Here is a 13,178-nt window from a genome sequence, read left to right on the forward strand (position 1 = left end):
GCTCAATTGTTTGCGGGGCCCAGACCCAAGCTCCTGATGATCGACAGGGCTCCAGCGAGAGAAAACTACCCACAATGCGAATCTTGTCCAAGAGCCTTCTCGAGCTGTCTATTCCTTTATTATTATCATGCAATGTTTTTTTTTTTAATTTTACGTAGTTTATGTGATTTGGATAATATCCCAAAAATATTTTATATCAGTTTGATTAAATTTTATACAGTCCACATCCATATATATATATATATATATATATGGATGTGGACTGTATAAAATTTGTACAAAATATACGTAATATGTATATAAATAACTTGTGTTACCAGTTTTCTTTTTCAAAAATATCACCCATGTTATGCGTAACGTGTATTATATTAATAGGGATTATTGCGTAAGATTTTGCAATGAAGTTCTCTGAAACGTTTCACTATGAAAATCGCCTTGTAATGGTGTATGACATCATTCAATTAGCTATAGTGTATCAGTCCCCATGATATGGGTTCAATTGAATGATTGTTTCATTAATAAATGAGAGATTGTTCAATTCTTGAAATATTTTTGATTTATAGCACTTAAAATCAAATCCTATAATTGATTATTCCAAGAAATCTTATATATTATATATAATTATTTAATAAAATAAAATAAATATGTATCTAACATATTTATTTTATTTTATGAAATTATTAAATGTGTATTTGGTCGCCCTTTAATTATGAAAGTAAAAAGTAATATGTTTCTTAGTAAACTGATACATATTTTTCATTGTTATAGTTCCGTGTGAAAATAGAATCTTTTTAATTATAAGTTCACTTTGATTTATATAAATTACTTGAACTTACTCATTATTAAATTATATCTAATCATGATGTGAACGTGCACTCGCGTAATCTCTTCATATCACATTTATTTGTTTTCTATACAAATTATTCGGAATGTGTGAACATTTATATATTTGGTTACCCTGGCCTGTTTTGCATGTATTTATGTTTGTCATAAAATTAAACTAGAATTAAAATATAGGCGCAGTACGTATTTACAAGAATTAATATATCAACTAAGATTTAGATAGTATATTACGCGCTCTGAGATATTTTAATATTACATGCAGTCGTTGTTACAATTGATGACGCTAAATATTACGTGTAAGTACATCGACGATATTTAAGTTATACTTTTATTTTGTTTTGGTATTTGCTAATGCTGATAGGCTATAGGCAAATTTCTGCTCTTTACGGTTTTGTTCTATTTCTCTGAGTGTGTTTTCTCAGTTGTTTGTGACGTACAGAAATCAGGGATACAGTACATAAAAAAAAATTAGATTCTATGATTTGGCTGTCATTGTATGACAGGACGCCAGGCTGATGACAATCCTCGTTGGGAATGCTGATATTGCAGGTTAGCTGTGAAGGCTTTTATCCCTTGAACCGTAAAAAAATACAGGGAAATTCAAAATTTATAAAATAAATTATCAAAAACAAATTAAGTTTCTTTTTTATGAAAAGTAATTTAATTTTCGTTGCATTTTATGTCTATCGATAATGCAAATATTAATTTCCACCTACCTCAATTCCTACACAGCTCACTGATATTGGCAATTAAATTAGCTGTCATTATTCTGCGACTACGAAACGGTGATGTAGGTATATGATGACTACAAATCATCAGGCATGCATGACGCTGCATTTTATCCTGCCGGCTTGTAGATAAAACTTACAGTCACTCGATTAATGACTTCACCACCTGGTTAAACGAGCCATCGAGTCGGTTTGATATAACAATATCGCCTTCGAAAACTGTTATCATACCGCGACAAGCGGCCTGAGAGGACGTGCGCGCCTTACTATAAAAAAAAAAATATTTTCCCGCCGCCTTTTGACATTTTACGGAAGTATTTTTTTTCCTGCTGTGTTTTTGTGGCCGGTCGTGGCTCGTGATACCGGTCCGGTTAATTTTATTGTAAGTATTTTTTTATTCACTCATTGTTTTGTCGAAGACATTATATTTTAACTAGATGTTGCCCGGGGCTTCGCTCCCGCTGAATTTTGAAATAAAATATAGCCTATAGAAACTAAAAACAATAATATGAAGCAAGTGGCATTACAAAAATTAATTAAATGTCTTGCTATTATATATGACATTAATATCGATCATTATTATTGATTTCGTAATGTTTTAATGATGACAATTTGGGAAAATCAAAATACATACTTTTTTTTATTAGCTGTTTAAGTCCCACTGCTGGGCAAAAGCCTCCCCTAACTTTCTCCACACATTCTTTGTTTTCTCCTGAATTCTGATTTTTTTACATACTTCATAAATAAATAAATACATAGTTAAAAATATCATATTATAGTAAAAGTAGATCGTGCAAAACAATTAGTATCATACAAAAGGTTGTGTAAAACAAAATTGGAATTGGAATAACAGTTGAAAACCGACACGATGCCAAATTGCAAATGTCTAACCTAGTATGAAATTGTATTCTAGTCTCAATTACAGTGTCAGCTGTGTCAACGATACATTGACCTGTGTCCAGCTAGAGACCGGTCTTTAAAGGTCAACATTGCTAAAACAAATGATAATTTGATTTTTTTGGTCGAATTGTTGATTTAAGCATTAATTCCAATGGCTAAAATATAATTATGTTATGGAAATAAGAGAAATGTATTTTAGAGTGAATAGAAACGAATGGCTATTTGCTACTAAAACTTAACCTGCTGTACCTACCGTAAGCACCATTTACCTACTATCATCATAGGAGACTAATATACTTAAATTTGTATGTTGTAAGTACCTGTGTACAGTCAAACGCACGTCAAGTTACCATGCTCGGATCTCTATGCTGTAGTAAAGTGACGGATTTGCAATGCGGGTAGCTTGTAGTGTTGGTGACTGTACTTTATAATATGGTCATACGCAAATAGATCTAAAGTGACAATCAAAATTACAATTATAACAGCATGTTGCAATCATCTGAATTACTTTTATACATCATTATATAATATAAAACATACATCATTATATAATATAAAACAAAGTCACTGTCCCTACGTATGCTTAGATCTTTAAAACTACGCAACGGATTTTGATGCGGTTTTTTTTTCACAAATAGTGTGACACCTGAGGAAGGTTTAGGTGTATAATTTATTAAGGTTTTACCCTAACGAAGCCGGCACGGGCCGTTAGTTGTTTATATTAAAAATACCAATACAATTACATGGGTGAAAATATTCAAACTGTACTATAAATTAATTTAGTATTCCTCAAAGTTATCTTATCCGAGATACATATATTTTCAGAATTTGACAGTTTTAGGCTAAAACAACAATGACAAACTGACAGATATTTTACATCATCGTCACCTGACGTCAGTAAGTAAAGTGTAAAATATTTTTTTGATAGATTAGTGGTTCAAATACGTATATGACGTACGAGGTAATAAATAAATATAAAGAATCAGCCGAATCTACAAATTTTAATGTTTTTTTTTAAACGGATCCCGAGTTTCGGGTCGAATAGCCGCGAATGAAACACGTGAGGTCGAGAGAGAGAGAGTTATTTTTGAAAATGTTCCCTGCGTCCATGACCCGCGAGATATGCTTCGCTAAAAATAAAGTTGACCGCGATATGTTGCAGCTAACATGAACTATTCGATTTATTTAGAATCTCACGTGAATATTTTCACAGCAGATTATGATTCTATAGACAAATACTTATATATTAAGCCGCATAAATATTCCAGATTCCAGAAAAAATTACTTATTTACAATACATTCATAGAACGCGTAGATTGAATTCCGCTTTTTAAAGTGGGATGAGTTAAATATTGAGATAAAAAATTTAAACATAAAATATGGAGCTAGTGCATATGGTTTTGTCAACAAACTGTTATATAATATCGCGATAAAGTATGAAAAATTACTCTAACAAATAAATAAACATACGTAATAAATACTTTTGTATAAAAAAATAATAAAATCAACTCATCTCATGAGATAAGCTTGATGCGGGATGAGATGACAGAAAAGAAATGTCTTATTATATTAAAATAGTGTGAAAGTTTTCTAGAAAATTCAAGTGGTTTTGTTTATCGTATATATTACAGCCATGCAAAGAAAAACTTTCGAATCTCATACAAGGTTGTTAATGGACGTTTATGTCTCTGTTGAGGATAGTAATAGAAGAAACACAACAAAGACAATATAAAATATATAATATAGTTTTTAATTTATTTTATGAATATCTGAATGGGAATTAATAAGTGGTACTTGATGTGATGATTGAAATAGCTTATTTATTTCCATACTTTTGCCATTGATATCAGTGCCGCCATGTTCACACTACACTACACTTCCAACACTAATGTGCAGTTTTATTTATGTATTTATGGAGCATATATCATTACATCAAAAATTTAATGAGTACAACAATAGTTATATATTTTTTTTTAACTTGTTATTTAGATTACACTTCCAACCGATTTGCTGCGTTAGTAAAATTAATGTATCACAGTCGGGTAGTGACCCCTCGTTAGTAAAATGTCTAGCTTGGCGATAAAAAAAACTCATGAAACTATTTCGACTTGTTAAACCTACAATTTTCACTGGTTGACAACACTATAGTTATATAACCAATCATCTCTCGTCGATCAACACAAATCGTCATTTTTTACTATGCACGATCAAGCAAATCAAATGATCATGCTACGATATAATTGTAGTGTCATTGCCATCAACTTATTCAATAGTCTTTGATGCTATAGATACAAAGGCGTTTTTGTATAGTAAGCTACAACCTGAGGTCGATAGACCGTCTAATTGTTTAAACTAAATTGCCTACGTTATAAATATATTTAAGGACAAATTACGGCAATGTAAATATTGGATATTCGTTATATTCATTTTAATGAAAATCCAAGAGATAAATACTCGATAGGAATAATTGAAGGCAAAATACTCGACGACAAAGTAGAAAAGGCACCATCGTGGAAAGACTATGTTTTACTACTGAGAACAAATATGTTTATGCTATTTTAGTTGTAGTAAAGTAGCCACAACATCCTCAAATCCTCTGTGTACACAAAATTTTCGCGGTTCCCATTCGTTCAGAAAGTTTGTTTTTTTCCTATCAGCTCTCACGGATGTTCCGAATCTGCTAAATATTTTTGCCACTAACCGCTATTACGGCGTTCTAGGTGAGCAACGGTGTGCTATTCGACGCAGTGCGTATGATGACGGCATTATCACAAGTATAATATTCACATTTAATCTTGACGCATCGAATCGTGTTGCTATTAGACGTCCTAGGGAATCTACTGATGTGATACGTGTTTGTAAACGTTTGCATAGCCAACGATGATTTCAAAACAATTTGCAGTACCTCCTAAACAATATCTAGTTTCAACTTGCGAATTAACGTAACCGTGTGGGTTTGGATAATCATTGCTGTGTAGTTTCATTGCTCCTTTAGCATCATATTCTATTTTAAACTAGCCGAGCTGATAATCAGTTCTGTTACATCGATATGTTAAACTAGATGTGACTTTAGCTTGGGACTTCGTTCTCGTGGGTATTTCAGAATGTTCATGAATGTGACTATACTTTAACGAATTTTAAGAACAATGTATGTAAAAATAGTAACAAATTAAGACACCATAAATTAAACAAAAATCTCAATACGAACCGGTTAATAACTCGACGGTCTTATAATTAGCTAATAGATTTAGCATTTTTAAAAATCAATATTAAGAAATATACGGATCATAAAATCAGCAATTATATTTTGGAAATACGTTCGTAGAATAGTTGTAGAGTAGAAATCTTTCATTTATAAATCGTGGTAATGGGAAGAACAATTTGAGTAGGTTTGGTCGATATGCGCCGATACAATAGTATTCATTGTCGGGAAGTAGCGTTTTTTAATCGATTAGCTACGAATATAGATCGATTAGCATTGATTAACATACGATTATCGGGTGTACTGATTCTTGTATTCAATTGATTTAATGAGGAAACTTTTTTTCGTCCGTCTATATACTTAGACAGCACGTGCAGAGTTAGTGATTCTTTTTATGTAGTATAAGTAGGCCATAAATTACTTTCATTTAAATGTCAAATAGTTTTTACGTTCTACTGTTCCAGTTGGGAAAATTATATGAAAGATACTAGCAATTGGTCCCGTGGGGTCAGATTTAGCGGGGTCAGTTGACGGTATACTCATTCTGCGGATATTTGCGAAATTAAACAATGTATTACTTTTTTTTTTCACTTTTCTAGTTATAGGCAAAAGCTATTTTTGCCCGCGTCTTCGCCCGCGTCCATTTCTCTGCGAAAGCGCAATAGACATGATTTTGATACAAACTTATACCCCCCCATTATAATCATTTGGGGGTTGAATTTCGAAATAAAGTATTCTATGTTTAAACATGGTTATGCATTAATATAACTACATGCATACCAAATTTCATCAAAATCGATCCAGCGGTTTCGAGACAGCAGGTTTCGATCAAGACAGCTAGATAGACAGACTTTCGCATTTACAATATTAGTATAGAAAAGTATGGCTATTAGTAAGGATAGTTTGTGTAGTCCAAACTCCAAACCAAACCTATAGAACGGGAGGCCCTGCAACTTTGTAGGTAGTTTTTGTCCTTGTCCTTGTTCCAATACAAACAACTTATAATAAATGCATAACATTTTGTCATTTAATATAAACATAATACGTAAGCCTCATGCATATTTTATATTTACGTTACTAGTAATATTTTGGTTATATAATTTTTTATATCCCATAAAATATATATAGAAAGTGAAATTTATATTTTTATGATTTTACAAGTGTTTTTTTATCATAAAACATTTTCCGTAAATCAAAGTACAAGTAAATAGTATAGGTATTGTGGAAGTAGGTACAAGATGTTTCATAAAAGACGAATCATTAAAAAATATAGAGCTGCAATATAATATAATAATGAGCTGACGTTTTAGAAGCTAACCGTATAGGCGATATTTGCCTGCACATAAGTTTTTCTCCGCTACTAAACTAGCCTGGCAGACCAAGTGATTTCTCCAGCAATTAATACTGACAGGTCAATGCTCCTATAGCAAGGGCATGTGAGATCTCAATGTAGGTGCACCTAACATGTCGCGAAAGTGACCGCTTTGCGATGACACGGTCAGTTCTTACTTAGTTTTATAACACACTGCGAAAGCGGAACAGACATTATTTTCATACAAACTCTCACCCCCCCATATCATTTGGGGGTTGACCCGTATCAAAATCCGTTGCGTAGTTTGAAAGATCTATGCATACATAGGGACATATACAGACAGACAGCGGGAAGCAACTTTGTTTTATACTATGTAGTGATATTTGTTATCTCATATACTCAAGAAGGATAGTCTAGCTAGCTGCTCCCCGTCGCTCCAGGATATATTCTACTCGTGTAACAAATTTAATTGAAATCCATCCAGTAGATTTAGCGAGATGAGTAACAAACGTATTCACTCACATCCAAACTTACGCATCCTTATCCCTACATTATTATACAAAGAAGTCCCCTGTTTGTATGAACACGATAAACTCAAAAACTATCGAACGTTTTTTATACGGTTTTCACAAATAGGAATTCCTGACGAAGGTTTGTATGTAATTTATTATGGTTTTAACTGAACGAAGCCAGGACGCTAGTTGAAGTTGAATACTTCTTCTTCTTCTTCTTATTTAAGAGCTATGCCCTTGTCGGTGGAGTATACGCCACGCCTCTATCCTCGGCTTTGCTTTTAAGGTCTCGATACGACACAGCGCCTGCCTTCTCTTTCAGTTGGCTTGCATAGCTCTTCCTCGATCTCCCTCTTAATGTCCTTTATTTAAAATAACTAATCACAATCACAATGTATTAAAATATTATATATTGTAAAATATTATAATAGTATATTGTAAAGGTTCTAAGGTTTCCACTCCCACGTAACTACTGTGTGTCTTTGGTAATACTAATGAAATAATCTTATATTTGTATCTATAAAAGTACAACTAAGACGTCCATAATCCCTTTCAATTGCATTTGTTAATTATTATAGTTATTATCAGACAACATGACCTGAATCTGATTTTATGAATCTACTCTTATGATAAGGTCTACTCAAAAAATAAAATGTATACAATTTGTGCATTTTTATTTATGCAATGATCTGAAATCTATGGATGCCAACGACCGTGCGAAGTGGAGACAAAAAAAGTAGGAAAGTGGACCCTAGGCTCTGATGCTCAACGGCTGAGGAAGGAACCGGGATAACGGTCAGACGAGAGACTTAATTTGCAGAATTTTCATAAGGCTTTCAACACACAAATTTCTTTGAAAGAGGCTAGAAATAACTAGGAACCACAAACAATCATTATTAGAAAAAAAAAATCATTAAATCGTGATATTATTTAAGGTATTTAGATAATGACGGTCGGTAGCTATTAATTAGAAAGTACATACATAAATGTATGTTATTACAATTTATTTGTCGTAAAACAGCAAATGTCCGCGTTGTTTGTTTCATTGCTATCATTGAAATGAATATTGATTACATTTTTACATACCATGTTTGAAATCGTGCATTTTGCTGGGATATTTTTAAATGAGAAAATGCAAGATGCATATTTTTTCCGTATGACGGCTGTAACATTCCAGACGTGGTTTGTTTTGTGAGTATAAAGCCACGGATACACTAGGGGACAAATGGAGCAACATGTTGCGGAACATGTTGCTCAACAACTACGTGGAATGTGCCGAGATACATGTCGCGGAACATTTTGTCGACCACACTTCTCAGTGTTTATAGAAATGTCGCCCGAGGAGGTTGTGGCTATTAGTGCTGCGTACATAGTAATTATATCGAGTGTGTTGAAACGTAAGAGAAAGAGAAGGTGGTGGATGCGGAATTTCTTATTACAACGAGAAAGAAGAGTAAATATTCTAAGTGATCTCCGAATGTCTGACGGATCGTTTGTGAATTTTACTCGCATGTCATCATCTGATTTTGAAACTTTGTTGCAAATGATCGCATCTTCCATAGCCAAACAGGATACAATATTACGAAACGCTATTAGTCCTCATATCAGACTTGCCATTACATTGAGGTACTTGTCGACTGGAGATTCTTATGCTTCTTTGTCGTACACTTTTCGAGTGTCAAAACAACTGATACGTAAAATAGTACCAGAAGTTTGTAAAGAACTGATAAATAAATTGAAGATATGTGTAAAGGTAAGTTAAAGAAAACGCATATATTTTATTTATAATTGTATTTTAATCTTCAGTAAAATAAATTTTAAAGAGTACGAGATGGATATAGCGACCAACGTAAATTAATTAGTATTAGTGCCATCAATGCTATTAGTGTTCGAGGAATCCATAGTTTCAAGTATATCTTGTATAATATGCTCTTCAGAAGGCTCGGGGCTAATATCACTGGATGCAGTGCTATAGCCCTGTTGAACAACTGGCTGGCTTTGATTATTATAAATTGTACGGTATTTTCCTAAGCGTGCATCTAATAAAATATTATTAATATAATATTTAGCCATAATTACACTGTGTTCGTCATTTAATGCACGTAACTCAGTTCCTACGTACTGTCCATAAACATCGAATTCATCTCGGGACATCATTCTGTTTTTAGCAGCATGCAGAACTTCATAAGCCTCCTCTAATCTATCTTCATTGGGGTGGCTCCTCTTGCGAGTTGGTCGCGACGATGAAGGTGTTGGTGCAGGGGTTGTAGGTTGCTCTGCTTGATCAATGGTAGATTGCGATTCTAGTTGATGAGGAGATTGAAATTCTGGAACGGTAGATTGAGACTGTAGAACGACATCTTCATCCGGAGACGAAATCGTGTTTTGGCTTTGTGGACTCTGAAAAATTAATGATATAAATATTAAATCAATTATTATAATAAGGATAGACTATAAAACACGTATTGTATTATTTCAAACATCTGTTAGACATGAATCCTTAATTATTAGTACGTAAAAATAGTATTTAATGTTTAATAATTTCTTTACAGGTCCCAGCTACTGCAAATGAATGGAAAGCCAAGGCTAGAAGCTTTGAAAATATATGGAATTTTCCGCATTGCGTTGGATCTATAGACGGTAAACACGTTTTGATCCAAGCTCCTTCGAATTCTGGAAGTGACTATTTTAACTATAAAGAACAATTTAGTATTGTCCTATTGGGTATTGTCGATGCAAATTACAATTTTATCTATGCAAATTGTGGTGCTAAAGGAAAATCTTCTGACAGTGGAGTATTCCAAGAGACTGCTTTTTATAAAGCTTTGGCTGATAACCAACTCAACTGGCCGACTCCAGACCCAATACGACAAGATGGGCCGAATATGCCTTACGTACTTGTAGGAGACAGCGCCTTTGCACTGACAGAAAACATGATGAAGCCATATCCCGGTAATCATGACGTGGGTACAACAAGACGCATTTTCAACTATCGACTGTCAAGAGCTAGAAGAATTGTCGAAAATGTGTTCGGTATCTTAGGTGTTGTATTTCGTATATTCCGAACTCCCATAACCATCCTACCCTGTAATGCTGAACTTGTTGTAATGGCGTGCATATACCTCCATAATTTTTTAAGGCGAAATAGTCAATCGAGATCACTGTACAACCCACATGGAACTTTTGATTCTGAAAATGTGGATCACGATATTTTAGAAGGATCTTGGCGCAGAGAAGCTGGCTCTGTTAATATGTCGAATTTAAATGCTATGGGACGACGCTACCCTGAATCTGCTATGGAAATAAGAAACAAATTTGCTGAATATTTCATGAGTGAAGAAGGACGTGTTCCCTGGCAGAATAATTTTTAAATGAATAAACTAGTATTGTACTATATTTTTTCTTTTAATGTTATTGAACAACGTCAATCCTTTTAGAAGTGAAGTCTTGTGGGTGAGGTGTGTACAAATCTTAGTTAATGTAAATAATACATATTATATTAGTAGTGATAAGGTGAAATAATAATAAAATAAGTGATAAGATAAAAAAATACAGCATCATATGGGCAGAAAAAAGGAAATAGAAATAGAAGAAAGTTTAAATTAATAAATTAAGTATGTATAAATTTAGCTACCCGTGCGAAGCCGGGGCGGGCCGCTAGTAAATATAAATAAATTAGAAATAAAAAAGCATAACTTACGTTTGTGTCCAAAGTGTCCAAGCTTCCAGACGTTGTGGCTCCCTTTAGCAAAAATTTCATTGCATCATACGCAAACCATGCACTGGACTTCACGTCCTCTCGTCCACTGCCAGTAGTTTTTGACGATTTCACTTTCTTCCTTTCTCGGACAAATTGCGAACGCAGGGTATGTACTTTGGCTTCTATTTCTTTTCTAGGCAATTTAAGCGCCTTGGCAATATCCTCCCATGCATCATTTTTCTTTATTTTATTTCGATAGTCACGGTGTGAAGTATCCCATAACAAGTCACGACTTTCGTAAAGCTCAATAAGCAAAAGCACGGTATCATTTCCCCACACAACAGACATTTTAAAGGCACGTTGCGTACGCGACTATACTCGGTGACAAATGCCGCAACACTGACGCGGGACACATGCGCTCGCTCACGAGGCGGGAGCAAGCAACATGCCCCGCGTCACGTACAATGTTGTGGGTCATGTTGCGGGACACTATGCAACGTTGCAGCGTCACGTATATTTTGTGTTGCGCGTCATGTTGCGGGACAAAATGTTCCCTAGTGTATCCGGGGCTTTATGCTACACCATCGTCGATCTCGGTGAAACGCCGATGCGATTGCACGAACAACGCGTAGTTTGTATGACAGCTGTTATTTACCGCAATGAAAAACCAGCAATGTATGCCGAATGTGCCAAATTTGGCGAATTGTATCGCGAATTGTATCGGCGTAAGAATAAATGTTGTGAACAACTATTTAGTTGTTAAATACTCCCGTAAAATTAATAACGTGGAAACTGAGTAAAAAGTATATGTTACTTGTGTACATACATTCGATAACACTCTTGTTTTGTAATACACCGGGTTCGTTACTTTTATAACTAATTTAAACGAATACAGCAATAAAAGGGGCTAATTGATTTATATTCTGTACTGAAATAAAAATGTTCCCGCTTTATAATTACGAAGTAATAATGTTTTTAGTGACGTGTCTACTTTTATTTGCGATATGGACGGTCAGGAAATCAGCTGGTTTATTAAGAATTAATTGCATAAAGTATATTTTATTTTGATTTGTTAAAAAAATATCATGTGCAAATTAATTTCACCTCTGATTGATCAACAAATTGCAGCACTACCATTTATAGATAGACCTCTATGCGGTGGTAATTACGGCTAATTTGCCATCATAACTTCAGAATCTCTCTCATTTCTGCGTGTTCCCTTTTACTTCTGAGGCTCTGATACCGCGAAGACCGGGATCAGCTTAAAAATTAACTTTAAAGATCCAGCTGTGATTTTACAACTGGCCGCCTGTCCGACATCAACCTTTCTTGGGAATGCTATTAGTTGCCTATCAGCTGCCTAGGCTATCCTCGTATGACATCCACGGGATGGTATGGAGTGGTTCTATTCTAGGGCGGGGCCACACGCCAAGCACTATAGAAATATTAGGTGTACAGTGGAAGTAGAAAACTTGAAATACAACTTGCACTTATCAGTTTTATGGCCGTAACTTTTTTTAATCGCCAGTTTATTATTCGGTTAGCACGCGCTACGCGGGTCGATAAGGAAGTGTAAATATGACTTTGACTGTACCTACCGGTGAAGTTTATAAATTCTCTGACGCAACCTTCCTCAAGACTTGTAGGAAAAAGGACGGAAAATCCCAATTCCATCGGTTCGGTTTTTAGATTCATTTAATTACGCATAGTCGTGTTGCATGTGGTTTTGTTTAGTCGTTGTAAAGGACATATTTATTAAAGGTATGTTACAATTGCATATTTTCTGTTTGTTAGTGCCAGTTGCGCCCCGCGTTGTGTAGTGTTTCAACGAAAGCTTTCAAGCATAAACCTATAATAAAAACCAATAAACGAATTCCTTGAATGTCCGTAATCCATCAGTAAATAAATTTTAATTTTGTATGTAAATATTTTTGAACAGATTAAAAATTACTTATTATTAATTTGATCTTATATAATATAA

At 34.2% G+C, this 13,178-nt stretch overlaps 3 protein-coding genes across 8 annotated transcripts in view; 2 read left to right on the forward strand and 1 right to left on the reverse strand.

The window, feature by feature from the left end:
- Ctns (Cystinosin) overlaps positions 1-13,178 on the forward strand; it is a 41,772-nt gene that overhangs the window by 4,558 nt on the left and 24,036 nt on the right. Inside the window, exon 1 of one of the 6 annotated variants that reach the window (XM_053747018.2) lies at positions 1,789-1,953. The exons of 3 other annotated variants lie outside the window; for them this stretch is intronic. Coding sequence is in view for 1 of the 3 variants with exons in the window: in XM_053747016.1 (XP_053602991.1) it covers positions 12,916-12,958 (43 nt within the window). In the remaining 2 variants the exon portion in view is untranslated. Of the gene's footprint in view, positions 1-1,788; positions 1,954-12,810; positions 12,959-13,178 lie in introns of those variants that run through there. 2 more of the 6 variants (XM_064436034.1, XM_053747016.1) reach the window with 2 other exon arrangements.
- Positions 8,723-10,893, forward strand: LOC128670969 (uncharacterized). The gene is made up of 2 exons (XM_053747022.1): positions 8,723-9,250; positions 10,050-10,893. Exons 1-2 carry the CDS (start codon positions 8,723-8,725, stop codon positions 10,866-10,868), a joined length of 1,347 nt encoding a protein of 448 aa, XP_053602997.1. The 3' UTR covers positions 10,869-10,893.
- On the reverse strand, positions 9,249-11,784 carry LOC128670971 (transcription factor Adf-1-like). Its single transcript, XM_053747025.1, has 2 exons — positions 11,198-11,784; positions 9,249-9,897 (listed from the first exon to the last, which is right to left on the reverse strand). Exons 1-2 carry the CDS (start codon positions 11,543-11,545, stop codon positions 9,352-9,354), a joined length of 894 nt encoding a protein of 297 aa, XP_053603000.1. The 5' UTR covers positions 11,546-11,784; the 3' UTR covers positions 9,249-9,351.

Source organism: Plodia interpunctella, chromosome 6 (assembly GCF_027563975.2).
Source record: "Plodia interpunctella isolate USDA-ARS_2022_Savannah chromosome 6, ilPloInte3.2, whole genome shotgun sequence".
Classification (NCBI taxonomy): Eukaryota; Metazoa; Arthropoda; class Insecta; order Lepidoptera; family Pyralidae; genus Plodia; species Plodia interpunctella.

Coding starts and splice junctions, on each gene's coding strand:
- LOC128670969 (XM_053747022.1), top strand. CDS start 8,723: ATGGAGCAACATGTTGCGGAACATGTTGCTCAACAACTACGTGGAATG. Junction 9,251..10,049: donor AATTGAAGATATGTGTAAAG/GTAAGTTAAAGA, acceptor ATTTCTTTACAG/GTCCCAGCTACTGCAAATGA.
- LOC128670971 (XM_053747025.1), bottom strand. CDS start 11,545: ATGTCTGTTGTGTGGGGAAATGATACCGTGCTTTTGCTTATTGAGCTT. Junction 9,898..11,197: donor TGGACACTTTGGACACAAAC/GTAAGTTATGCT, acceptor TTAATTTTTCAG/AGTCCACAAAGCCAAAACAC.